This window comes from Thermobia domestica, chromosome 5, assembly GCF_964235325.1.
Source record: "Thermobia domestica chromosome 5, izTheDome1.hap1.1, whole genome shotgun sequence".
NCBI classification, from domain to species: Eukaryota; Metazoa; Arthropoda; class Insecta; order Zygentoma; family Lepismatidae; genus Thermobia; species Thermobia domestica.
The window spans coordinates 20,567,436-20,594,278 of NC_137458.1; the positions used below are offsets into that span (position 1 = coordinate 20,567,436).

Sequence of the window (26,843 nt, forward strand, 5' to 3'; positions counted from 1 at the left end):
AAGGGTTTAGAGTATGCAAGGTCTTTCTAGGGAGAATGTTAAGAGAGGAATCCTACAATATATACAGTATATCTTAAATTTACACTGTATAAAACTATACTCTAAGTCAGTTTCAATTTTTTTTTTTAAATAAATAAGATACTTCTCTTCTGAATTTATTTTCTGAGTCCGGCCTTGGCAGCTTCAGGTAAAATGTTTAATTTACAACTTATATTAGATGCATGATCATTGCTAAGACAGTATTTATGAATGCATTATAAAAAATGAAAATATAATGCATAGGCTATCGAGAAATGTTGTTACACTGTAAACACTTTATCGTATACAAGTTGAGCTAAACACGCTTATAGTTTCAAGACACGCCACTGGAAAAATCAATCTTCTTTAAAAATGACAAATTAAACGTACACTGACGTTATATTTTTGGCGGTTCTTATTATTCGCACTATAGATTCGAGGCACAAATTTACCAAATTGAAAATTTATATATTTTATATAGTATATAATAATTATTATTTTATGTGGAATTTGTTAGTTAAAAATTACAGGCGCTACGATTTACCTCTAAAAATAATAATTTTCGAATTAGCATCGTAAAGCGTACGGATAATGTAAAGGCCTGTAGCAATTCGTATTGTTCAAAATCTACGGTAATTTTTAGGCACTTGTTCCAATTTTGCCTTCCACAGATTTTCTTATCTTCCACTTCGCTTACAACTGTACGATTGGAGGGATTAAGCTTACTTAAATACCACAAGAGCAGGGCTCTGGAAAACATGACAAATGATACAATATATGGTAGAGGTGTAGATAACTAGCCCACCATATATGTAGTATTTTCCAAAGGATCAAAATACTACGTAAGGATCTCTACAAGGACCAAAAAGTTACTAACTGGAAAGTTTTTCAGAGTTATTGTGAAGTTTACGCACTTGCGGAATACGCCATCTTGGGAGAGGATATCTCCAATCGAACTCTACAATCGAGAGTACGCTCGAATCAATACTGCAACATAGGGAGAGCATCTCTACAGTCTGTTCCAGACAACCTGATAGGAAACTCCCCTACCTCCCACCACTTACCACTGCAGAAGGGGAAAGCAAGACTTTGACCTTCACAGGGAGGGAAGCTTTTCTAATAAACAGATTCGTGTAAACTAAATTCGTACGTCAATTCGCTTGCACCTGATGTTGAGAAGGTACTTTGTTCTTTCTAGCTATCAACCCGAGTAACAAACAATTACTGTTTTAAATTTTTGTATTGTAGAAAAGTATTGCATATTACGCGTATTTATGTACTAAAGTTTACCCTACTGTAAAACATTTTGTTGTCTTAAGAAGTACCGAAAACATTAAAACCAATAAAAGTTCAATCTGTCCAATTTAATATGAATATGAAGTTGATCCCTAACACAAATACAAGAACGGGAACTGCGAGGTTTCGAAAATAAAATGTCATAAAAATATTTGGAGCAAAAGAGGCATACATTCAGGTGAATTAAACCGCTATATAAGCTTTTATTTTACAAGAACTACAGGTCACTGAGTATTATAGAAATGGCAAAGTTAATACGTATAAGATAAACATGACACGTTACTTGTATGGCGTACCAAGTCCTATTCAAAAAGCCTAGGAGAAAGAGACTGGGCGAAAGAGAAGGTTTCTGGACAATGTAAAGCAGAATCTTTGAAAGATGGTTGATAAGAAACATGATACATCGATTTTTCGCAGGTTAAAATCTAATGGAATAGTTTGTTTCTGCTACGATTAGCCTTTGAGCTCTTTAAGCCAAAGCGTTCGTTATTTTTGTATAATGGAACGAACTCGTATTTATTGTTACTCTTTCTTTCTTATACAATAATCAACTCTTGTTAAAACATTAGACTATCGTGCACACCTGGCGCCGCGGTGGCTCAGTGGTAGACCTTTTACTTGTGGTGTATGGGGTCCCAGGTTCGATCCCAGCTCGTGCCAAGTGAACTTTGTGGTGGACAAACACCGAGTGTGTTGGTTCCCTCGGGAATCTCCTGTTTCCTCCCATTTTCTTCATTTCACCATTTCTTTCATTTCTCATCATCACCGTCTCATTTAGCCTAGTCGGCATAACCATGGCATGTAAAAGCTTACAAAGATTTCATTTTCGATTTTATATTATTACGAAATTATTGTATCAATAAGTAAATACCAATTCAATTACCAACCCTGCCATCAATTGCCATTCCAACATTATGTCACAACCCCGACTGCCAAAAAGAAGGAAAATAAACAACTGCTCAATAAAATTTCCATTATAATAGGGCATTTCTTACTTCACTAATACAGGTAAATGTAATTAAGTGTTTTTAAATTATGAAAGTGTAGTGTTATTGTGAAAGTTGTAATTTATTATTTAGACATATTTAGAAACACTCTATACCTCCGTGTGCGGGGGCTGATGGTGGAAGACGGAACACCAACATTCACCTGCACTTGAGCGTGGAGGGAGAAAAAACTTTTTTTTTCCTATCAGGCTACGTGAAACAGATTATAGTTCTTTTATATTATCTCAATGGGATAGCCCTCCTTCTATCACTACGAGAACGTACGATTCGATTTTGAGAGGCATCTGTTGAAGAACTGAATCTTTACTTATTTTTGTTGACATTGAAACGTACCTTGAAATCAATCTTGTATTAACGTCGTTTTCGCTAGAACTTACAAAAAGTATTGGTGTAGTCTAGCTTGTAAAATGTTATTCTATTTAAATTAAACTGGTGAGTGATTGAAAAGGTAAGCTTTTCGAATTTCAAGAATAAGAGAATATTATTATTTTTTTCTTTCAGTTATCAATTCTTTTGACTAGGATTATTACTGAGATAGAGAGAAATAAAAAGTTTACACTATTTTCCGTTTTAATCTTCTTACATACTAAAAAACTACACAATATTTCAAAATAACCCTTTCTAAATGTATTTTGTATGAAATAAAATAATGGGGGGGGGGGTATCCTGACAAAATAATCTTACATAAATAGGAGAAAAGAAACTTTAATAAAAGTAATATTCAGCCTTATGCAGAGTCGTTTTGACGTATAATTAGTGCCATACTAAGGGTTTGATTAACGCATGGTTATCAGAAGTGTATTTAGAATTTCTGATGAGGACGTAACAGTTGTCTAAGTTAATGACATGTGACAAATTAATTTAGAGCAGAGGATAGCCTGGTTTAGTCATTGTTTAGCCACAATTAACTAACCTTATGAGAATACAAAGGCAATTAATTACCATTTTTTCTATCCTTTCACCTCATTGGGTGAGCTAACTATGCGGCAGCTATCAAGTCGAATCCTCTACAATAGCAGAACCGTTTCTTAAAATAAATACTGCAAAATGAGTAGAAAATGTCCAGTTTTCTTAAGGATACATACTATTTTCTTACCTTCTCTTATAATTACAACATATTTTTTCTATTGTCGCTAATATTGACTTCTACTTATTCCTGCCATAAGTACATTCCTCAGTAATGAATAAGTTAATTATTACCCGATTTCTTAATTATTTATAAGTTGTTGTGATGTCAAACCACAAAGAAAACATTTCCAATTTCGCATTTCAAATATTTTCATTTTTGCAGACTATGCATGCACAAATCTAGATTTCCGTAGATGCCATATTTATTTTTCTCCCCCGATTTATTGGGGTTATATTAGTCAATCAACTCGAATCAACTTAATTTGCTGAACTCCAAGCAGACTCTAAATATCAAAAAGTACACCCTCCTTAGTACAGAGTTAATACGACACCAACTAATCGCGTGACTAATGATTGATTAACAAATTCTCTCTGAATACCGTCCATTGACTTTACTTAAATATTTTCTATAATACGTAAACCTTGTTTAATTTACTGTGTTTTCGTTATTTCTTTGAATTAGCAACAAGAACATTATGAAGATATTATTCTCAGTTTGAAGGGACAATTAGAGGCTCAATCAGTAGAAGTAAGTATTTACATTTGTTTATTTGGCGCGTAAGTGCTTACAAGCAGGGGCGTCATTTCTGACTTCTCTTGAGGGGGGCAAGATCATCACTGACATAAGACGCTTACGTTTTCCACTAAAGCCTGTGACTAACATCTTGGCATTTCAGCTAAACGAATAAAACGCAAGCTCTGACGCGACGTTGCCAAGTGGTGTGGCTATGGCTAAGCAGACAAACTACAGCGCGATCAGGTGAGAGGAAATAGACGTGGATGTGTGCAAAATAAACGTGGCAATACCGCTGGCCTCTCATTTGCTAGCAACATTTAAAGGGAACTTGGAACGCTGCCTTCAAATGCCAAGATGTTTGTCACGCCGTTTAGTATAGACTATTAGTAGACAATCGATTATAGTACATGTAATCCTCAAACTCTTATAGGGGGCACTTGCCCCTTCCTGCCCCTTAAATGACGCCCCTACTTACAAATAGTGCGTGCATTACTTTTAGGATTTTATGCGTCATTGATAGGATTGTGTCACAATTAGGAGAAAACAAACAGCAATAAATACGAGGACTATTTTTTAAGTAAGGTTCGATCGTTAATAGCAACAAAACTAGTTAAGATAATACCATACATTTTTAGTATTTCCTCCGTACACATTAAGCTATTTTTTCAGATAGTTTCCATGTTTATTTAAATATTTATTATTATTATAGCGTTCGACAAGTTTTTGTACACCCACGTCGTAGAAATCACCCGCCTCTGACAGAAGCTAATCTTCGTCCGTTATTTTCACTTCTTCATTGGCGTCCCAACGTTGATCAGCGAGAAACTGCTTCATGAAAATGAAAAGAAGGGAATTTTTGAATTCTGTTTCTTGCATCCTATGGCGTGGGAGACCCGGGTTCGATTCCCGGCGGGAGCTCATATGGTTCGGATTCCACGTTAATCAGTAGGCCCACGTCTGATATAGCCTCGCTGCTGAACAGGACGTTAAACTCAAAATCAACTCAACTCTGTTTCTTGCAATAGTTAACTAGTGTTTGTCTCGGTCGTTCGTTAATGGAGTCAATCCGTTAATATCTTCACGGGTAACGGTAGATATCCGTATCTAGTTTAAAATCCATAACATTCCCTAGCTTGTATGCAACCTGTAAAACAGCAAAGAAATGTTGGTTGCCTATAATGCAAGGATAAGGAGTTATACTTATTGCAATTATCTCGTCCGAGTTCGTTAATGGAGTCAATCCGTTAATATCTTCACGGGAAACGGTAGATATCAACATCTTGTTTAAAATCCATAACATTCCCTAGCTTCTATGCAACCTACATAGTAGCAAAGACATTTTGGTTGCCTATAATACAAGGATAAGTAGCTTTTCTTATTGCAATTATCTCAACCGAGTTCGTTAATGGAATCAATCCGCTAACATCTTCACGGGTAAAGGTGATTATTCATATCTCGTTTAAAATCCGTAACATTCCCTAGCTTCTATGCAACCTGTATAGTAGCAAAGAAATAGTGGTTGCCTATAATACAAGGATAAGTAGCTTTTCTTATTACAATTATCTCGTCCGAGTTCGTTAAAGGAGTCAATCCGTTAATATCTTCACGGGAAACGGTAGATATCAACATCTTGTTTAAAATCCATAACGTTTCCTAGCTTCTATGCAACCTACATAGTAGCAAAGACATTTTGGTTGCCTATAATACAAGGATAAGTAGCTTTTCTTATTGCAATTATCTCAACCGAGTTCGTTAATGGAATCAATCCGCTAACATCTTCACGGGTAAAGGTGATTATTCATATCTCGTTTAAAATCCGTAACATTCCCTAGCTTCTATGCAACCTGTATAGTAGCAAAGAAATAGTGGTTGCCTATAATACAAGGATAAGTAGCTTTTCTTATTACAATTATCTCGTCCGAGTTCGTTAAAGGAGTCAATCCGTTAATATCTTCACGGGTAACGGTAGATATCCGTATCTAGTTTAAAATCCATAACATTCCCTAGCTTGTATGCAACCTGTAAAACAGCAAAGAAATGTTGGTTGCCTATAATGCAAGGATAAGGAGTTATACTTATTGCAATTATCTCGTCCGAGTTCGTTAATGGAGTCAATCCGTTAATATCTTCACGGGAAACGGTAGATATCAACATCTTGTTTAAAATCCATAACATTCCCTAGCTTCTATGCAACCTACATAGTAGCAAAGACATTTTGGTTGCCTATAATACAAGGATAAGTAGCTTTTCTTATTGCAATTATCTCGTCCGAGTTCGTTAAAGGAGTCAATCCGTTAATATCTTCACGGGAAACGGTAGATATCAACATCTTGTTTAAAATCCATAACGTTTCCTAGCTTATATGCAACCTACAAAATAGCAAAGAAATGTTGGTTGCCTATAATACAAGGATAAGTAGGGTGGAACCGGCTATAGTCGACCTAGGTTAGTAGTCGACCACTTGGAAAAAATACATTGTTAAGATTAAATCTATTCCATTGTGAATTCCAAGGAATGTCTTACTGGAAAACTTTAAACATTGTCTGGTATTACTGCAAACTTGTATTGTTTTGTTTGACACGGTTAGCCTGAATCGCGCCAAAGTGTTTAGGACTATAGCAGGAGACGGAAGAAACACAGAAGGATCATATTTTTTTGGAATACTGACAACGGGTAGGAAAAATGTGTTTATACAATCATGGCCGTTACTAATTCAGGTTTTAATATTCAAAAAGCTTGTGTTGGGTTAGTTCTTTAGTTTAACACTTGAATATAATAAAATTTGTTTCTTTTGGGACAAAGAATGGGGGAGGTCGACTACTGCTTTCTTTCAAACGGTCAATTTCTATAGTCGACCAGGGTGGTCGACTAATACCATTTTGAAAATTTGTAAGAAATTAATTAACAAAGTATATGGCTTGAAAGTTTTGAAGTTAATATGCTCTTTAGATCACAAAAGAATCAATTTAAAGCAACGGAAGCAGTAGGCGACCGGAGAGGTCGAGTACTGGAAACAAAGTGGTCGACTTTAGAGAAGAGTAATATTTGTGATAAGAAAATGAAATAAAATGAATTTGAAGAACTTTGAAAAAGCACATGAAGAAAATTGAAATAGAAACAGAGAGAGAGAGATATTAGTATTGGATGTCTGTAAATACCTATTGCGTGCCAATATTTGATATTGTAGTTTTGAATATTTTATTCAGACTTGGATCTCATGCCTTTGATTTAGGTGCTGAAGACAGTTGAGTGTTCTGTCCTTGCAGAATATTGATCCCTTATTTGACATGCTAAGAGGGAGAATGAGATTCATTCACACTATGAAGCTACTTGTTCGATTAATTCATTAATTTGTTTATTTTTTGCCAAGAAGCTGAAGTCATATCCAGTCTCGCCGTTGAGGAATGGAAGACCTGGTCCTGCCTGGTATCATTCATTTTTGAGAAGGCACCCAGAAGTGACTGAAAGGACAGCGGAAACAGTATCTAAAGCACATGCGTGTGTTACAGAGACTGCAATCAGATCTTGGTTTCAGGAACTGAAGGAGTACCTAACAAGCGTTAATTGTCATGATTTGCTGGAAGATTCAGAAAGAATTCTAAATGCTGATGAGACAATCTTTCAACTGTGTCCTCAAACTGGGGTAATTTTGGGACCCAAAGATTGGAAAAACTTATATGAAGTGGCTCCTGAAACAGAAAAGGATACAATTACAGTTCTACCGGGATTCAATGCTGTAGGAAGCATTTTGCCAACTATGGTAGTGTTCCCCTATGTGAAGCCACCCAAAGATTTGGTAAATACTGTAACACAAGAATGGGGATTAGGATTATCTGATAGTAGATGGATGAAATCTGAAACATTCTATGAATACATTGCTAACGTTTTGCTCCCTTGGCTGAAAAGAAGAAATACAAAGTTTCCCGTGCTTTTCCTCGTTGGCGGACATAGAACTCATTTAAACTTGAACACTAGTAACTTGTGCTCTGAAAATGGCATTATTCTGTACGCCTTATACCCCAACGCGATTCACATATTACAACCGGCAGATGTAGATGTATTTAGAAGTTTAAAGGGTGCTTGGCGGAAAGCTGTCCACGAATGGCAAACCGAAAATTCGTATAAGGTCCTCACCAAGTTAGATTTTTGTCCACTTCTAGCTAAAATTATACAAAATCGTGCCAGCTTTGAAATCATAAGGAATGCCTTTCGAAACTGTGGATTCTTTCCCTTTGACCCAAATGCCGCTGATTACACAAAATGCATTGTCCCACCAAACGCCTCACAATCCAGTCACGCGGTAAGTGTGTGTGAAATACCACCACAATCTACGAGTGGAACCCCATCAGCTTGTGAGCCAATAGTTGCGGCATATAGAAATACTGTTGAACTGATGAAGTATGAACTAGGATTGGAAACATTGGACAAATTTGAGATGGTGAGAGAATCGCAGGACGAATCAAGTGTACGTGATGAAGAAACAATATTATTTCAGTTCTGGTGGAAAGTACAACAGAAAGCAAAGAATCAAACTGAACACAACAGTGAAACTTCGAATGAACAAGGTTCCTTACTCTCAACTCCTGAGGCTTTAACAGTTGATGTTAAGCATACAAGCACTAGTCCATTGACATTTAATGATTCTCCTTTCAGCAGCGGGCAAGATGTTACTCCCGAATGTGGAAGTAATCAAGCTTCATTGGAAAATTTTGAGCAGCATCTGTGGTGGCCAACAAGGGTAGACTCTGAGAAAACACGTTGCCGGGGAACTAGATCGAGATCTTCGAACAAAATTCCATTTGCCATATCTTCAGTAGAATGGAAAAATTATTATGAGGGAAAGGAAGAAATGAAACGAAGGAAGTTAGAAGAAAAAGAAAATCGAAAAGGGGCTTGCCTTGAGAAGTTTTCAGCGAAAGAAAACAACAAACGTTCTGGCAATAGAAAGAAAGTACACAATGGGATATGAAGTTCTGAGAACCGGAAAAGCATTCCTGATAGTGTCAATCATGAGCAAGAAACATCGAACCCATGCGAAAACAGTGCTTTTGATATCCCTAAGCATTATTATTGTATTTCTGAATCAATGGAACGTGCTACAATTAAAAATAAAATTTGCAGTCGATGCAAAGGAAATATCGACGAAAGCAATAAATTACAGCCCGAATGTGTAACTTGTGCAGACTGTTTGTGCACAACCCATCTTCCATGCATTCCCAAAATTCACAGAGCGTTCTTTCCTGATTTGGAAGCAGATACTGCAGAAGAGTATGAAGATTTCCAATGCTCAAGCTGTTTCTATCAATGCGAAGATAGCAACAGCAGCGATGAGGATTTTCTTCTGAGTCAATGTTCTCCTTCGAAATGACTATTTATATCTATTTCTATTATTAATTTAGGCTATAACTATTCTATAGAGAAGTCATTAGTTGCTGTTATAAACTATATTTATAATGTTACGTTAGTTTCTTGTTCAACTTTAAAAATAGTCTATCTTCGCACATTCAGATATAATTTGCACAAATTTGTCGAATAGACCTGTATTTATTTAAAAAAATGTTGTGGTTTAGATCCAATGGTAGCCACAATTTTTATTTAAAATATTGTGAATTATAAATGTGTTTTTCTATCAATTTCTGAGATGAGAAGGACAATTTTATAACTTGGAAATCCTGGTCGACTACTGGTATACGTAGTGGTCGAACTTAGATTTTGGGTGGTCGACTACAGCAAAATTTATCACACTTATAATAAAAAAATGTAATAAATTAATGTAATAACATTTTTGAAAACTAATCTAATCCCATGATTCTAGAGAGTGCACAGAGTACTATACACATTTTTTGGACATATTCAATTAAAGAAAGAACACAAAATACCGACTTCGTTTTTCGTAATCAAATTCGGTCGACTATTGGATAGTTTACCCTAGCTTTTCTTGTTGCAATTACCTTGGTCGAGTTCGTTAATGGAGTTAATCCGTTAATATCTTAAGAGGCAACGGTGACTTTAACGTTATATATCCGTATCTTAATTTCTACTATTGAAACAAACGTAATAATAGAAGTTAGAATTCTCGCCGCTAGTTAGCACTACACATCCTTCAGCGGCTATCTACCGGTCGATATTGAAACTTCTAGTGTGTGTGTGTGTGTGTGTGTGTGTGTGTGTGTGTGTGTGTGTGTGTGTGATCTTTTTTCTGTTTACCAGAGTACCTAGGTAGTTGATGTAAATTTGAACAAAACAAATTTAAGAGTACTGGATTCAAGAATTAAAGGATTATTGTTTTAGATAAATAATATCGTATTATGTGTGATAATTGAATTTTGAATTTTTATTTTCAAGAAACCGAAAATTTATAAATTTTGATATTTATGAGCTTAGAGTAGTTCTGTATTATTCATTTCTCCATTAGTTCATAAATTACGTTTATTTCGCAGTAGCCTTTGTAGGCCTATAGTTTTTTTTTTTTATCATGTACGTAGTAACTGTTAATGTCTTATATTCTTTCTAATTATGATCTAATGATACTTTACAGGTCTCAAACTTAGACAAGCAGCTTGGGAAAGCCCAAAACGCTCTCGATTATTGTCTTCATGATGAGGAGGTAAGTTAACAGTAGAAAACTAAAAGTACTTCTCAATTCTGCTCGGCTACATGAGTCACAGTAGCTCTGCAAGTACATGAGTAGCGATTAATACCTGGTAGCCATACTTTGAGTTTAGTCTGTCATGCATTATGAAGTTGAAATCACCCATACTCCGCTGTGAAATTCAGATCCAATTTGATGCAAAGAGTAGTTATAAGTTATTGGTTGGCTTCTATGGAAGTTTTGCTATAACTTTTAAAAGGTCTGGATTTTTATATATGTATGATAGCCTGCATGTATATTCTGTATGTCCTGTGACCATCTGGGAGACAACTACTCGGATCACCAAGAATTTTGAATTTTGGCCTGGATGTGGAGGGTCAAAATTTCGGAATCGAGTTCGTTCATGGAGGTTATCCATTCACCGGAAGTGATAGTAATCAACCACTTCCGGTTTGAACGTTGATCATTATAGAGCAGGCACGTAATAGATACCAAGAAGCAGTTTTCTGCAATCAATTAAGCATCATAAGAGTATATTTCATCTCCATTCTTAACTCTACTAAAATCTAAATTGTTAAGGTGAAGACATACCAAAGATACCTCGCGATCGAGTTCGAGGTTTAAGTCGCGGTCGCTATCTCGATAATGACACAAACACATGGATTCAAATGGGTAAGTGCATGCCGAAGATGTATGCTACATCGCTACCTAGAGGTCGACCACGATGGTGAATTAATGGTCGCGATGATAAACAACCGAGTTTGTTTTTACATCGATGTTCAGTGGAAGCATCGCTGTGGCTCGTATTCTCATTGGTTCTCCCTGAAGCGCTGCACGGAATAAAATCTTCACTTGTTCAGAATTTCGTCTGCAGAGGATTGTGTGTAGGTATGTTCGAGAGGTTTTGCTGCATTTTAAATTTGATTATGAAAGACGTATTAGTAGAACTAATGAGGAATGTTCCAGCAATATGGGATAAGAGGCACAAACAGCATCATAATAGGCACGTTTTAAATAGAGAATGGAAGAAAACAGAAACTTAAATGGGAATGTCAGAAAAGTTATGCATATTTACTGTACAGTAACAGCTCCTTATTCGCGCTTTCCTTCATTCGCGTTTTCACTATTCGCGGATTAAAAAAATGAGACCGAATTCCTATATTCGCGGCTAAAGATTTCTTTATTCGCGGATCTAATCAGTACGTACATACATAATAATAAAAAGGATTCCAATAGGCATCCATCCCAATATCCTTTGTAAACGCCGTCAAATGAACTAATAAAATGTAAAATAGACCTTATTACTACTTTGCCTAAAATATGTTGTTAAATGATATCGCCGCTGTATGGTTCGGACTTTGACATAAGCCGCCTTCGTCGCGATCGGTGTTTTTGAGAATGTAAACAAACAGAATGAAAGCAACCTTATTACTCAATGAATAAAGTATATTTTTAAATTTTCGCCACATTATTAGACGTTCCGTCCTTTGGTAAGAGCCGCTTTGCGTGTTTTATTGTTTCGTCTTTCCATTCGTTACAAAAATTGTGATCGAGTAACACGTCTCTACCGCTGTCTTCCTAATTTATACAGTAATGTCAACTAAAAAAAATGAGAAACGAGTTTCGACACGAAAAAAAATCTGTGTTACCGCTTAAAGTGAAAATAGAAATGCTTGATCGTTTACGCCTTGGAGAGTCGTTTGCATCCATATCACGCTCATTCAATGTCAACGAATCAACTGTACGATCGATAAAAAAATCCGAAGATAAAATAAGGTCGTCTGTAGCTTCAACTTCACTGTCAGCGAAAATTGTTCGTGATCCAGCAATAGAAAAAATGGAAGTGGCGTTGTCATTATGGATCGAAGACCGCAACCAAAAAAGGGTGCCCCTGAGTGGTCCAATGGTCTGGGAGAATTCAAAGCGTCTTTACGCTCATTTTAAAGAACCTGATGGTAGTTGTAGTGGTGAATGTACAGATGGAGGATTTCAAACATCGGAAGGTTGGTTCAATAAATTTAAGGTGAGACAATCATTGTATGACATTAAAATCGTTGGAGAAGCTGCATCTGCAGACACTGCTGCAGCAGAACAATATCCAGAAGAATTTGCACACGTAGTAGCTGATGGAGGATACAAACCTGAGCAAGTATTTAATGCAGACGAAACTGCACTGTTTTAGAAGAGAATGCCAAACAAAACATTCATTTCTAAAAGCGAAAAGTCTGCTCCTGGATTTAAGGCAGCTGCTATGTTCTAATGCATCTGGAGATTGTGTCATTAAACCACTGATGCTTTACAGATCATTAAATCCTCGGACTTTAAAAAATCAAAACAAGGACGACCTGCCAGTGTTTTGGCGTGCTAATAAGAAAGCGTGGGTTACAAGCGCTATTTTTTGTGACTGGTTCCGGAATTGTTTTGTTTCTGAAGTTGAAACTTATTTTAAAAAAACAGAATTTAGACTTTAAAGCAGTTCTAGTTTTGGACAATGCACCAGGTCATCCTCGCGAACTTGAAACTATGCATCCAAATATAAAAGTGACATTTTTACCTCCCAACACGACGGCTTTGCTTCAACCTATGGACCAAGGAATAATCCAGACCTTTAAGCTCTATTACATTAGACGAACCTTCAAAATTGTATTAGATAATATGGAATGTAACCCTGATATGAATGTTATGGAATGCTGGAAGAAATTTGACATAGCAAAATGCATCGTAAACATAAAAGAATCATTGGAAGAACTGAAGCCACACACATTGAAGTCATGCTGGAAAAAACTGTGGCCTGCTCTGACTGCGGAAAATGACGAAGAATGTGTGCAAATTCAAACTTTGACTGCAAACATAGCCGAAATTGCGAATGGAATAGGACGAGATGGGTTCGAACAGATAGAATCAAGTGACATTCAGGAATTGCTTGAATCGCAAGATGAAGATTTGACTGAAACCGACTTGGAGGAAATGTTAAATTCACAGCCCATTGAACAAGAGGCTTCAACAAGCACTGGAAACGTGACATTTAATTTGAAAAATCTTAGTGAAGGTTTAAGAATGGCAAATGAGCTTTGTGATTTCTTTATGAAAATTGATCCGTCTATGGAACGAAGTCTTATTTTTAAGAGGCAAATTGCTAATGCCACTGCTGAATATCAGTCTGAATTGAAGGAGCTTTTAAAAACTGCCAAGCAAGAAAAAATTACAAAATTCTTCAAACCATTGCCTATGCCTGAAGATAATAATTAATCAGTATGGTCAAAAACTTCAATTACAGTAAATTGATTTTTTATATATGTATTTGTTTTTTTATTTTGTCACCTAGGAACGTATCCCCTATAATCCCATATAAATTACCATTCCGTATTCACGGTTTCTGTATTCGCGGCATATTTATGGAACATATACCCCGCGAATAAAGAGCTTTTACTGTACCTGATTATTATATAAGGCAGTGGCGATTACAGGGAGGTGGCTTTCGGGCTGAAGCCTCTAAACTCCGGAATCTCTAAAGAAAAAAGAAGTTAGTGTTAAGAGGAACTGAAAGAGGGCATTTCTTCACAGAAAATTGAAAAAAGGTAAAAGTCTTTGATATATTGATAGAGATAGAGAAGAGGTCAGACTCAAATATTTTTGCGAAACAAGAGACGAGATTTTTGCATTTCTCATGACTCGTCTTGTGTCCTTCCCTAAACTCCTTGGTCCTTTAAATTTCAAAATGAGGTTACGCAGTGGTTTTTATGCACTTATTTCACACGGGTTACAGTAATGTTTCTCCTCAAACTGAGAACTTACAGCGAGGATGCGACGTCTTCGCTATATGTGCTCTTCATCCATTTAGACCTATAGACAAGAGGTAGCGACCGCGACTTAAACCTCGACCTCGATCGCGAGAAATCATCGGTTTGACTTTACCCTTGCAAATCCACTACAACTTACAGTTTCAGTAATGAACAGAACAGAACAAAAACGATAACAAATAGCGAAAAGGAATTTTCTAGAATCTATTTAGTGTTACAGGGAGAGATACCACCCTTTATTTCCTAACCCTAGATCACTCTCGTGTTTCCTTATACCACTATTATTACCAATACGTAAATTTTATGAGCATAAAACGCTAGCATACGCAATCTTCCACAATGCTGTCACAGGCCCAACTAATCAGTGGAAGTAGCCTACTGCTGACGGCAGAAGCGTATGAGGTTGTTGGGAGAGGAGAAGGAATGAGTAAAACATGGCCGAACGAAAAGTTTGCACACGGTAGTAATCTAGGGTTAACTCTCTACTCAAATCAGAAGTGTTGAGCTCCCTTGTAGCTATGTGAATAATGTACTATGTATGTATTGGCTGTATGTATGCTATATTTTTCGAGCATGTATTTGCTGTCATGTTGGTTGTCCAACTATCAGACCTACAGTGAAACTATTCTGCTATAGGAAAAAAAAGCTATGATTTCTTATATCTCCAACCTCTACTTTCTAAAGTTTCTGCCTGTATGAAAACTTTTTTTTCACTTAATAATGATCTTTGGCAATTCAATACACCCCTTGTACCCACACAAAGTAAAAGCTAATTTTGAGGTTGTACACTTTTAGAGATTATTGCGTGAAGCAAATCATGTTTAGGTTTGCTAATAACCTGCTGGGAGAAATTATGCTTAATGACCTCTAGCAAGTCAGTAAGAGAGAGAATTCGTAATATTTTTTTTCAGCCTAAGCTCTTTCAGGTCCTCTCTCTTTTTTATTAAGCTAATTGAAAAATAATAATTACATTGTAAATATGTGGGGCCTTATGCAAAGTCGTTTTGACGTCTGATTAACATCCTGTCCAGAAATTACTCCTTCCTCAGACGAGACTGCAAAAACACACAGGTGTCAGCTTGCGTTGCCTTCTGTCCCGGAGTCAAATCATGTGGTGCCCATCGACCCAACTTGTAATGCTTCCCAAGTTGATGGAGGTGCTGCCGAATTCTTTCTCCACTCACACTGAATTGTAGCCCCAGTTCCTCACGTGTCTGATCACTGCTCGCCTCAATTGCTGCCTGAAGATCTTCTTTCTGTACATGTGTTGTTCTTCCGGCAAGTGGTGCGCCTTCCAGTGTTTCACCACCGTCCTTAAACTTGTTAAACCACCGCTGCACTACCCGCGTAGTCACGACACCCTCACCAAAGACCTGACATATTTTCCGCCCCGCTGCAGCGGCGTTTGACTCCAGTTTGAATTCGTACAGCATACAAGCCGTTATGACGCTCTGTGGAGGTCCCATGTTTACTCTTGTCATTATACAAGTTCACGGTGTAACTGAAGTGCCACAACAGGTAGTATGTTGGATATACCCACACCAATAACTGACCTTCGTCTTATCTCCATTCGTATTCAACTCACGTTGTGAGGGCCAATTGAACACAGACTTCCACAAAAAGCGACAGAGCTTTCTTGGTTAGCTTTATAGAATAACGTATATTACGATAAAATGTGTACTTGAATAGATTGTGTTTTATATATTGTTTATCCTTTCAGCCGAGGCCACCCTCTACGACGACGTGTTGTTCCTCCACAAAAATCTAGAAGTTATAAGTGCGTCACTGAGTTATCTCAAAGGTGAGTTGTTCTTGAGAAGCAAACGATTGACTAATATTAACATTAGTACAAGAATACCAGTAATCATGTGAATTGTAGCGAATGTCGGCAATTTTGCCCACCATTGCAGTATTGTGTGCGTCCTCTACTGAAGAGATTGAAGGTAGATCTAAAGATGGGAACAGAGTTTTTGCGTACATCAGAATTTTAAAATTGAATCGACAATAATACGTATTCTGAATATGGAAGTATTTGAGCACACTGATCCCGTTTCCTTTTTGTATTAGTGTAACGGGTGTTATTTTAGAGGCGGAGAACTTTAAACTGGCAACACTATTTTCTCTGACAGGTGATACTACAACTCACGGTTGTTTTGAGACTAGTTTGGTTTGAGAGTTCATCATGAATAGACTCACACTGGAGCAACGTTTGCAAATTGTGCAAATTTATGTAGAAAACCATGGTTCACTTCGACAAACTCATCGGGCATTACGTGCATTTTACGGTGTTCCATCTGAGCGATTAATTTGAGGAACTGCGTTTTCGCAGTACGTTTACTCTAAACGATAAAAAAAGCATCGTAAGACGTCGTACAGTGCGGACACAACAAACAATTGATGGTGTGCAGCGTAGGTTGATGATGTTCCTAAATGTGTCAATTCGTCAACGGTGAGCGGTACAGATACATGATTACTAACGTTTTCATGCTTCAATTGAACGACATTAATGTTGTAGAATGTGGTTTCAGCAGGATGGCGCCACATGCCATACAGTGCGTGCCACAATTGAAACGACGTGCGAAAGAAACATTTGACGAACTATTAGTTTCACGAAATGAACCTGTTAACTGGCCACCTCCTTCGTGCGATTTGATGTCATTAGATTATTTTCTCTGGGGATATGTAAAGTCGCATGTCTACGCCGAGAAACCAGAAACAATTGAGCACTTGGTAGGCAACATTCGACGCGTTATTGCCGAAATACAGCCTTATTTAGTACGAAGAGTGTGTGAAAATTGAAGCTCCAGATTACGTCATGTACGCGCCAACCTCGGTGGTCACATGTACGAAATCATATTCAGACAATAACGCCATAAAATGATCTGTCAAATAAAGCCAATTCCATGGATATTTAAAACATTCTTCTATGTTTTATTTCAACATAAAGTTCTCCACCTCAAAAAAAAAAAAAAGCTCTTTATTAATTTGTATTACTTCGTATTTTCTCTCTGCAAAATGATTCTAATTGGCACATTAAGAATACTTACAAACGTTGTCCCAAAACAACTGAGAAAATTCGTATTGATTGACTCATTTGGCAGTGAGTAGACCAGTTACTCTAGTAATGGTAAAAATAGACGGTAAGTATTTATATCAGGGGTTTTCAAACTGTGCGGCGCGCCACCCTGGGGAGGCGCCAAAGGTTGTAAGGGGAGGAGCGAGAAGTTTTAAAAAAATATCCTACAAAGGAAGTATTTATAATGCTACACGCATATTTGAGTCTACTCCCTTCTTCTTCAGTAATACATAGTGGACTAATCCTTTGTATCACCTCTGTTCCACATACGATTAGGCATGGCCCTTTTACCTTTGCCTTAAACGTGTATAATGCTTGTCAGATGGCCAATAACGATCTTCTATTTATCTCTGTAGAATAGTATATCTTCTTAACACAACTTTATGTGAAATTTAAGAAGTACTTTCCAGTGGACACACAGCACAACTAGGTCGTGAACCCATTCAACGCCACCAAATTCTCGCAGAATCCACCAAATTTCACCGCCCAAGAAGGGGAACAGCTTATTGATTTGCCTTCATACAGCACATTGAAGACCAAGTTTCTCTTTACATCATTGCCTGAATTTTGGAGCTGAGTGAGGAATGAGTATCCGGAATTATAGGAAGGCCTTGTGAGTTCTCCTTCCTTTTGCAACTTCCTATCTCTATAAAACCGAATTTTAAGCCATGGCGGTGATCAAATCCAAATATAGGTCCAGAAAGAGATGGGTCTTGTCATTTCGAAATATCTGCCGAGATTTAATAAATTGTGTGACTCAAAACAAGCTCATACATCTCACTGACTTTGCTCAACATTTTAAATGTGCCAGTTTTTATTATTTAAATTCCCGTTCTGCTCATATTTTTCAACATAAATACCTCACTTACCACAATTTATAATTATTAACACCAGCTAATAACATTAAAAGTTGTAGTCAGTGTGTACAATGTAGATTACGTATGTTAATGAGATATTTCCATTAGTGATTAATAAAGGAAACATAGTTTATCATAGTGATAGTCTTTATTTTAGGGACACATGTCATTTTTGACAGGGGAGGCGCGTTCAGACTTTGGTGGTTGAAGGGAGCCTCAACTGCCAAAAGTTTGAAAAACCCCTGGTTTATATTATGTGGTTTGATTCTTAGCCCAAAGTTGAGTTAGCATTGTTCTTGGTATCCCTGCAAATGTTTGGGGTTTGTGATTTCAGGAAGAAATGAATATGATAGAAGAAGAGTGGTGCGCCATTGAATTTTATCAGCTAAAGAAACCTGTTCGATAAACTTTCTGGGCCTCATGCAGAATTGTTTCGACGTATGAGTAGCGTCATACTAAAGGCCTGACTACTGCTGAAAGCATTATGTTAGTTGAACTCTTTGGCATGCCACTAATCACGCGTCAGAACGACTCTGCATAAGGTCCTCTGTCTCCTGCAGAAAGATCTACACACCAAAGCAGAAAACACTACTGTGAAATCGCCTTCCTCACCTAAGGCAAAAAAAGAAAAAGAAAAAAGAAAAGAAATGAAAGATTCACCAATCAAATCAGCTAGAAAAATCATGTTAATTGCTTTCTTTGGTTGTCGAGAAGTGGTTACTAACACATTGTTTTCCCAAACCAGTGATGCCAACCTGAAACATTATGAAATCCCATGTCGAGAGGCAAAAAATCCCATTTTACGTGTGAATTTCCCACGTTATACCAATTAAAAGTACACTATACTATTAAAAATTAAATCTCTCTGTGTTAGTCACTTTTTACAATATCTAAATGAATAAGCTGTAAATTTCGATCTTCTCGAAAGATCCCATTCATGCTGCTTTTTATCCCTTTTCAAGAAAATAAGGTCAAAAACTCCCATGATATGGGATTTTTCCCACAGGTTGGCATCACTGCCCCAAACACTTTGGTAATACTTATTATTACAGAACAGTGCTGCAGACATTGAGAAGATATGTAACACGAAAATGATGGATGTTTCACAGATGAAAACCAATTTGGGTGTTGCACCACGAAAACGATAACCTAGTACGGCCAATACAATTATTTCTTGTTTTTCAGGAATAGACTGAAATAGTGTGATGTCACATCCTTCTTGTTGCCATGGTGATCGCAGTTTTATTTTCTAAACAACATGGCCTGAGAACCTAACTGCAAAGCGAAAACAGTGACTATTAACTTCTGGATTGCAAACATTAGATTAAAAGGAATACTTCTATATGTAAAAAAAAAAAAAAAAAAAAAAAAAAAAATCCAATGAATGAAACTACGAAAGATAGGAAAAGCAAGCAGTTTGGTAAATGATATGTTCAAATATGACAAGCGTTGAAAGTGAAATGTTTCCTTTGTTATCGAATATTTTGTGTATTTATCTATACATCTGGTGGTTACATTAAGTGTCAAAATACTTAACTTGTTTATTACCGGATATTAAACTTATATAATTCTGGAAAATCTTTATTTAGTACCATCAGTATCACACATTACATTGCATATGTGTAGGGCTACAGTGTTTATTAGTGTTTAAAACTTAACCGATTAGAAATCGGTCCAGACTGAAAATTCTCAGCACGCATATGACTACAAAAATAGTGTCTTTTTTTTTTTTTTTTTTTTGATTGTTTGTTTCTTTATTTTGTAGCCACTGTAACCATGCACTCATATTTTAAAGTGTGGGTGTAAGAAATCGGAATGCGCCAATATAATAAACATTATTTTCTAAGTAGACAGTGACTTTTCCTTGTAGACAAATTTGTTCTAGTTTCTTTGTGCCGACAGCTCGTCAGTCTCTACCTTAGAGTTTCTACATTGCGTATAATTGCTTTTGTTCATTATGGATTACGTGGTAATGACGCTAGCATTTCTTATGCAATTTCTATCTTATCATTTTACGTAGAAATGTGGTCCCTGTACAAGATTCCTGAGATGTTACTTCATGAATTACTGAATTTCACTCGTAAATTTTCTAAATAGTGGCCCCATATTCTTAATCTGTACCTTTTCTTACTAACTTTACTGCCTTCAAAATATTTAACAATTGATTAATTAACAGTCTGTGATTATTAACAGCAGACTTAACAGTATTTCTTTCGATTCATGTATTTGTTTAGAAAAAAACATGGCGATCACCATGATAACGAGGAGGAAATGACAACATCACTTTTTCAGTCTATTAAATGTCATAGTAATTTTACAACTTTCATATGACCCAGATTTGTCACTATGACTATTTCTCAAATTAGAATAGTAGTTAATATGGAACAAAGAATGGCATTGATCAGCAAATCATAAGCCTGGAAGGGTTCTTAGCATTCTACAAATAGAATCCCAGAAGACGTTTGAAAGTTGGCAAGAGCGCTGGGACACTTGCATTCGATTGAATGGACAATACTTCGAGTAAGAAGATTATTTGATTGAGCTACTTATCGGTTTTCTTTGAAGGATTTCAGAGTAGTTTCTGGACACTTTCTTTCTTTCCTTCTTTTTCCTTTCTTTCTTTCTTTCTTTCTTTTTTGTTTGTTTCTGGACCCCGTGAGACTCTAGTTCTCGCTCCAGTGACCAAAAGAAGCCAACAATTGAAAAAGAAACAGTATCTCCTTGTTACTGTTACTTACAATATTAGATTGTTGTTTCCTGTTAAGTGATTTATTATTTACAGAACATTCACCTGAAAATAGTTCATTGCTTTGTATCCAATAAGAGGAGTTCTGGATTCGGTTCCCTGCATGAGCTCATGTTTGGATCCCACGTTAAGCTGCAGGTTCACGTCTCATATACCTAACTGCTGAAAAGGACGTTAAACTTACATCAAAACCAAAGCAATCGTATAAAGTATTAGTTGAAATTACAACTCAAGACTACTGAAGTTCATACTATAATATAAAGGTAACCAAGAAAGTTCTGTCGCTTTTTGTGGAGGTCTCTGTTCAATTGGCCCTCACACCATGAGTTGAATACGAATGGAGATAAGGAGAAAATCAGTTGTTGATGCGGGTATATCCAACATAATACCTGGTTGTGGCAGTGCAGTTACACCGTGAACTTGCGTAAGGACAAAATGAACATGAGACTTCCACAGAGCGTCATAAGGGCTTGTATGCTGTACGAGTTCAAACTGGAGTCAAACACCGCTGCAGCGGGGCGGAAGATACGCCAGGCCTTTGGTGAGGGTGTCGTGAATATGCGGAGAGTGCAGCGGTGGTTTAACAAGTTTAAGGACGGTGACGAAACACTCGAAGACGCACCACTTGCCGGAACAACAACACATGTACAAAGTGAAGACCTTTAGGCAGCAATTGAGGCGAACAGTGACCAGACATGTGAGGAAATGGGATTACAATTCAGTGTGAGTGGAGAAAGAATTCGGCAGGACCTCCACCAACTTGGGAACTACTGAAATTTGGGTCGATGTGTTCCACATGATTTGACTCCGGGCCAGAAGGCAACGCGAGCAGACACCAGTGTTTCTTTGCTGTCTCATCTGAGGAAGGAGCCATTTCCGGACAGGGTGTTTATATGTGATGAGAAATGGGTTCTAAACGAAGCTTCACGACGCCGTCATCATTTGTTAGCATACCATGAACCGGTTCCAAAACAGCCGAAACCAGCACTGCACCAGAAGGAAGTCCTCCTTTGTGTTTGGTGGACTGCTCGAAGTATCGTGCATCGGGAACTGCTACCAACTGCATCAATGCAAATGTGTACTGTTAGTAGTTGAGCCGTGTTAAAAAAAAAAAAAAAACTCTGGAGCCAGTACTTCTGAATCGCAAAGGGATCCACCTGCTACAAGACAACGCTTAGCCCACGTGACTAGGATGACCCGGCAAACCATTCTACGTCTTGAATGGAAAACACTATTGCATCCGCCATACTTCCCGGACATTGCACTGTCCGATTATCACCTGTCCCATTCCTTGGACAATCATCTTAGAAAACGCCACTTCAAATCCCTAGTAGAGATGCAAAATGCACTTGATACCTTCTTCGCTTCACGGCCTACCAAGTTCTACCGCAATGGAATCCATGGCCTTCCGGAACTTTAGCAGATTGTCGTCGATGCTGGTGGGAACTATTTTTGATCTTCCATGTACGTCTTAGCTGACATATCGATGCTCGAAGGTGGTAGATGAAAAAGCGACATACCTTTCTTGATTACCTTATATAAAGAATGTAGAAAACATTAAAAAACGATGGTATAAATAATACACCTTCACGTGGAATATTTTTATGCACGATTTTCATCAACTGATTTCTAAATAATTTTCAGATCACGTTACAAAAAGTTATAACGAACAAGAAGTATTTGACATTTCACAATTTACTGTGATCCTCTTTTTCTGTAATTGAGGCAGGCGCGTCATTTAGGGGGGGGGGTGTTGGGCCAATTAACTGAACTTAAAATATATATACGTTTTAAGCTATAATATAGTATTATGCTTTAGAAAAAAAATGGAGAAAAACTACCTTCGTGGTGAGTCTTGAGTCTTGCTAAGGTGGACGTCTTTGGTTTGGGTAACACGGGTAATGTGTCCTCCCAAATATTTTGTATCAGCAATTAAATAGATGGAGCTGTAAATGCTTACTTAAAGAGGAACAACAAATAAATGTTACATCTCTTATGTAATTACAAAGCTATGTTTAAAAGATAGTATGGATAAAAGAATATGGCGTCTCCCTACCCTCACAGCAATATGCATTCCATTTCCTTTGCCGTAAAGAAAGTGCTATATTTCTTTTATCTTCATTATCATTAGCTTTAAAACTTAACATGCATATAGCTTAAATAGAACAACATATACTACTACTAAGTGACAGATAACAGTCATTTGTTCTTCATATATATCTATTTCCGGTATCTTCCTAACTAATTTTTATCTAATTACCTAAAGTTCAATCTATTCTATCTCCGACAACTTGGCACCAATAATTTACTTAATTGTAGTAAAAAAAGAATCACGACAAAATAGACAAAATCATAGGTAGAAATGAAAAAATATGCATGCATAGTAGTAGATATAAGCGCTTTTGTAGAAATAGGACAGGAATATGTATATTAACCCCTTGCATCATTTCTCTATGTGCGTGCTGTAATACCGAGGTTTCATTTACGGTGAAAATATGTCTAGACCATTATATAGGGCATAGTTATTGTGCACGCGTGAGGATAGAATTCACATTACTGATAAGAACAAAACTTATTTGCATTGTGGAACATTTGGACTCAAAAAGGTAAATTCTGCTTTCTGAAGGGATTTTATACTGCTTCAGGTTGCCAACACTGATCGGAGATCAAAGACAAAGGTTTTCCTTTTCCGATCTCGAAGTTTCTAATTGTTTATCGTCAAAACAAATATATGAGTGCTGTGATTGAATGCATTCTTAGGCCTGCCATCTACTGAGACAACTCTTTCTTTTCTTGTCTTTTCTGTGAGTAAGGTGCTGCCACCTAAGGAGAAATAGTAGAACTAAGTCTTTCCTTTCTTCCAATAACAAATTTCATCATCTCCAGGATTAATACGACTCCTAATAAGGGATATGTTTTCATAATGGATGTATGGATTTTGAGTTTAACGTCCCTTTGGGAAGCGAGGCTATATGAGACGGGATCTATTGATTAACGTTGGATCCGAACCACATGGACTCCCACCGCGAATCGAACCCGGGTCTCCCACGCCAAAAAGCGCGTACGCTAATCACTCAGCCACGGAGGAGCTCTTCATTTTCATGACATTCACATAGATGTCACTGGTACAAAAGGGGTTAAATAAATACGGTTTAGGCGAAAGAGATGAAAGAGGAGAGAGACTGTCAAACTTTAGCCCATATAACCTGTTCGTGATAAGGAATATGTAGTTGAAGCAGCACAAGAGAAAAAGTTGGACCTGAACGTCTCCATTCGATTACAGAAATACCAAATGGATTGCATAACAAACATGATACTTTTCGAAACAGTTGAAAGAAGGCGAAGAATCTCTCTAAAAGCGATATTTACTGACATCAAAATCTTGTGGTGGCTACATTGAAATCCAACTGGAAAATATTGTTGGTAAAAAAAAAAAAAAAAAAAAAAAGGTAAGAAGCAAGAAACACTGAAAAGTTTAAAGGTAGGGATGTTTTATTCCGTTAGCAATTAATGCAAGCACTTACAACGACTGCACTGAAATTATAGTCGAAATTGCGTAATACACACATCACAATATTTGGGGTTACGTGATACACTCACTACAATAACTAGGTTTGTAGCTAACTACCGTATCAATTGTCAATGCACGCACAGGACAATTTTTGCAACAGTTCACGATGAGTAAAAAAAAAAAAAAAAAAGAAAAAAAAGAAAGAAAGAAATGAAAGCCTCACATTTTACGTCCCATGGTTATGCCGGCTATTCTAAAGGAGAAGGTGATGATGAGAAATGAATGAAATGGTGGAATGAAGAAAGTGGGAAGAAACGGGAGAACCCCGAGAAAACCCATGCATACGGTGTTTGTCCACCAGAAAGCTCACTTCGCGCGAACTGGGATCGGACCAAGGACTCCATGCACCAGAGGTGAACGCTTTACCACTGAGTCACCGCGGCCTCCCATGATGAGTAAGAAAGAAATCAAAAACGTTTATCTGAAGAATCAAGATTTCTTATACAGGGTGTCCCAAAAGTAATGGCGAAAAATTAAACCATTTCTGGCACCAAACCAAGCAAAAAGTTTATATGATATATAGTCCGGAAGTAGACAGGGGCGGAGATAGACAGTTCCGAATGTGGGAGAAAAGGAACTTCACACTTAGGGAAAGGAATTTGCCGACTTACACAACCGCATTGAAGATGCATGTGAACAGTTACGCCACACACCGGGAGTGATGGAATGCATTTGAAACTCATGATTAGCACGTAGGATAGATGTGAAAGGACATCACTTTGAATATCTTCTGTAGGTACGTTTTTGTTATCACGTATGTCCTAGTAGTTTGTAGTGCTACTCTGTGTAAGATACTACGTTACAAATACAATACGTCGTTGTGTATTCTGCCTGTTATTTCATTACATTACGCTACTAGTTACCTTGTCCTTATTTCTAACCCCTCACTGCAAGTTTCTGGCTGATATATCACTTTTCATTGCCCCCTGAGATTATTCAACCATTTTCAGTGGACTTTGCTTTGATTTCCATTGTATATGTGAGTGCAATCGTGCTATGGATAACAACTTCTTTCTGTATGTTTTCCTTGGCTCAGTGGTAGAGCGTTCACCTCTGGTGCTTAGGGTCCCGGGTTCGATCCGAGCCCCCGCCAAGTGAACTTTGTGGTGGACAAACACCGTGCTCGTGGGTTTTCTCGGGGTTCTCTCGTTTCCTCCCACTTTCTTCATTCCACCATTTCACTCATCTCTCATCATCACCGTCTCCTTTAGCCTAACCGGCATAATCGTGGGACGTAAAACTCAAAGAATTCATTTCATTTTTGTATGTTTTCCTTCTTTACTGCACCGTTTCATTACCTCTGCTGTACAGACATTGTGAATCTCTAAATGACGTATGGAGAATCTCTGTTACATTTATGTAACATGTGTTTAACATATCAAGCAGATATGATTTTTACGTATCTTTGAATCAGATTCCTAGCTCCTATCATTATTCCGCTGACAGATGTGAAGTTCCTTTCCCCCACATTCGAAGCTGTCCAGCTCCGTCCCTGTACTCTTCCGGACTATATGTCATATAAATTTTTTTTCTTGTTTTGGTGCCAGGAATCTGTGGTTTCATTTTTCGTCATTACTTTTGGGACACACTGTATAAACAATAATGAATTTAATCACTTGTTAGTTAATATGAATGTACGTATGTAGCTTCTTAAATTGTTGTATTGTAGTATTACTTTTAGACTTACAGTATCAAATAAAACTACAAAGTGAAGTAAGAATGGTTAATTTTACGTGGTTCATTTTAATTAGTTTCTTTACTTTGAGTGTCAGATGAAAACTTAATCTTTGCTGGAGAAACCCATTGCTTTTACATGGCAGGATTCCTCTGTATTAGGATCTTTGTATTTTTTTATGCTGGTAGCTTTGGTTTAAATTATTATATTTTGAGATTTTTACTGTTGTATTATTTTTTAAATGATTTGAATTGTTGTCTTTACAGACTATTTGTGTGAAAATTTTGATGTGGTAAATAGATCTGAATATGTAACAAGTAATAGATAAATAGATATTTTTACAGAAGACATTTATACAAACATCTCCTTGTAAGTGTGTACTTGTCGAAAGAGATTTTGTTTTAAATTTATGTATATTATAACTTAGCTAATAAAGAGAAAACGAAGAAAAAAACATTTGTTTGCTTTCCAAAACTAATTATACCATCTGAATGCCTGTAGTTGCTGAGGAACTTCGAGACTAAATTTCAAACGTTGAACGAATATCATACCGAATTTAA

General features: G+C 37.1%; 1 protein-coding gene across 2 annotated transcripts in view; it reads left to right on the forward strand.

Moving 5' to 3' along the window:
• LOC145685776 (uncharacterized) overlaps window positions 1-26,716 on the forward strand; it is a 100,521-nt gene extending 73,805 nt beyond the window's left edge. The window contains exons 8-11 of one of the 2 annotated variants that reach the window (XM_081758299.1): window positions 3,913-3,978; window positions 10,505-10,573; window positions 16,079-16,159; window positions 26,550-26,716. In XM_081758299.1, the coding sequence (XP_081614425.1) occupies window positions 3,913-3,978; window positions 10,505-10,573; window positions 16,079-16,126 (183 nt within the window). In that variant the 3' untranslated portion in view covers window positions 16,127-16,159; window positions 26,550-26,716. The remainder of the gene's footprint in view (window positions 1-3,912; window positions 3,979-10,504; window positions 10,574-16,078; window positions 16,160-26,549) is intronic. The other variant, XM_081758300.1, reaches the window with a different exon arrangement.
• Window positions 26,717-26,843: the final 127 nt, after the last annotated feature.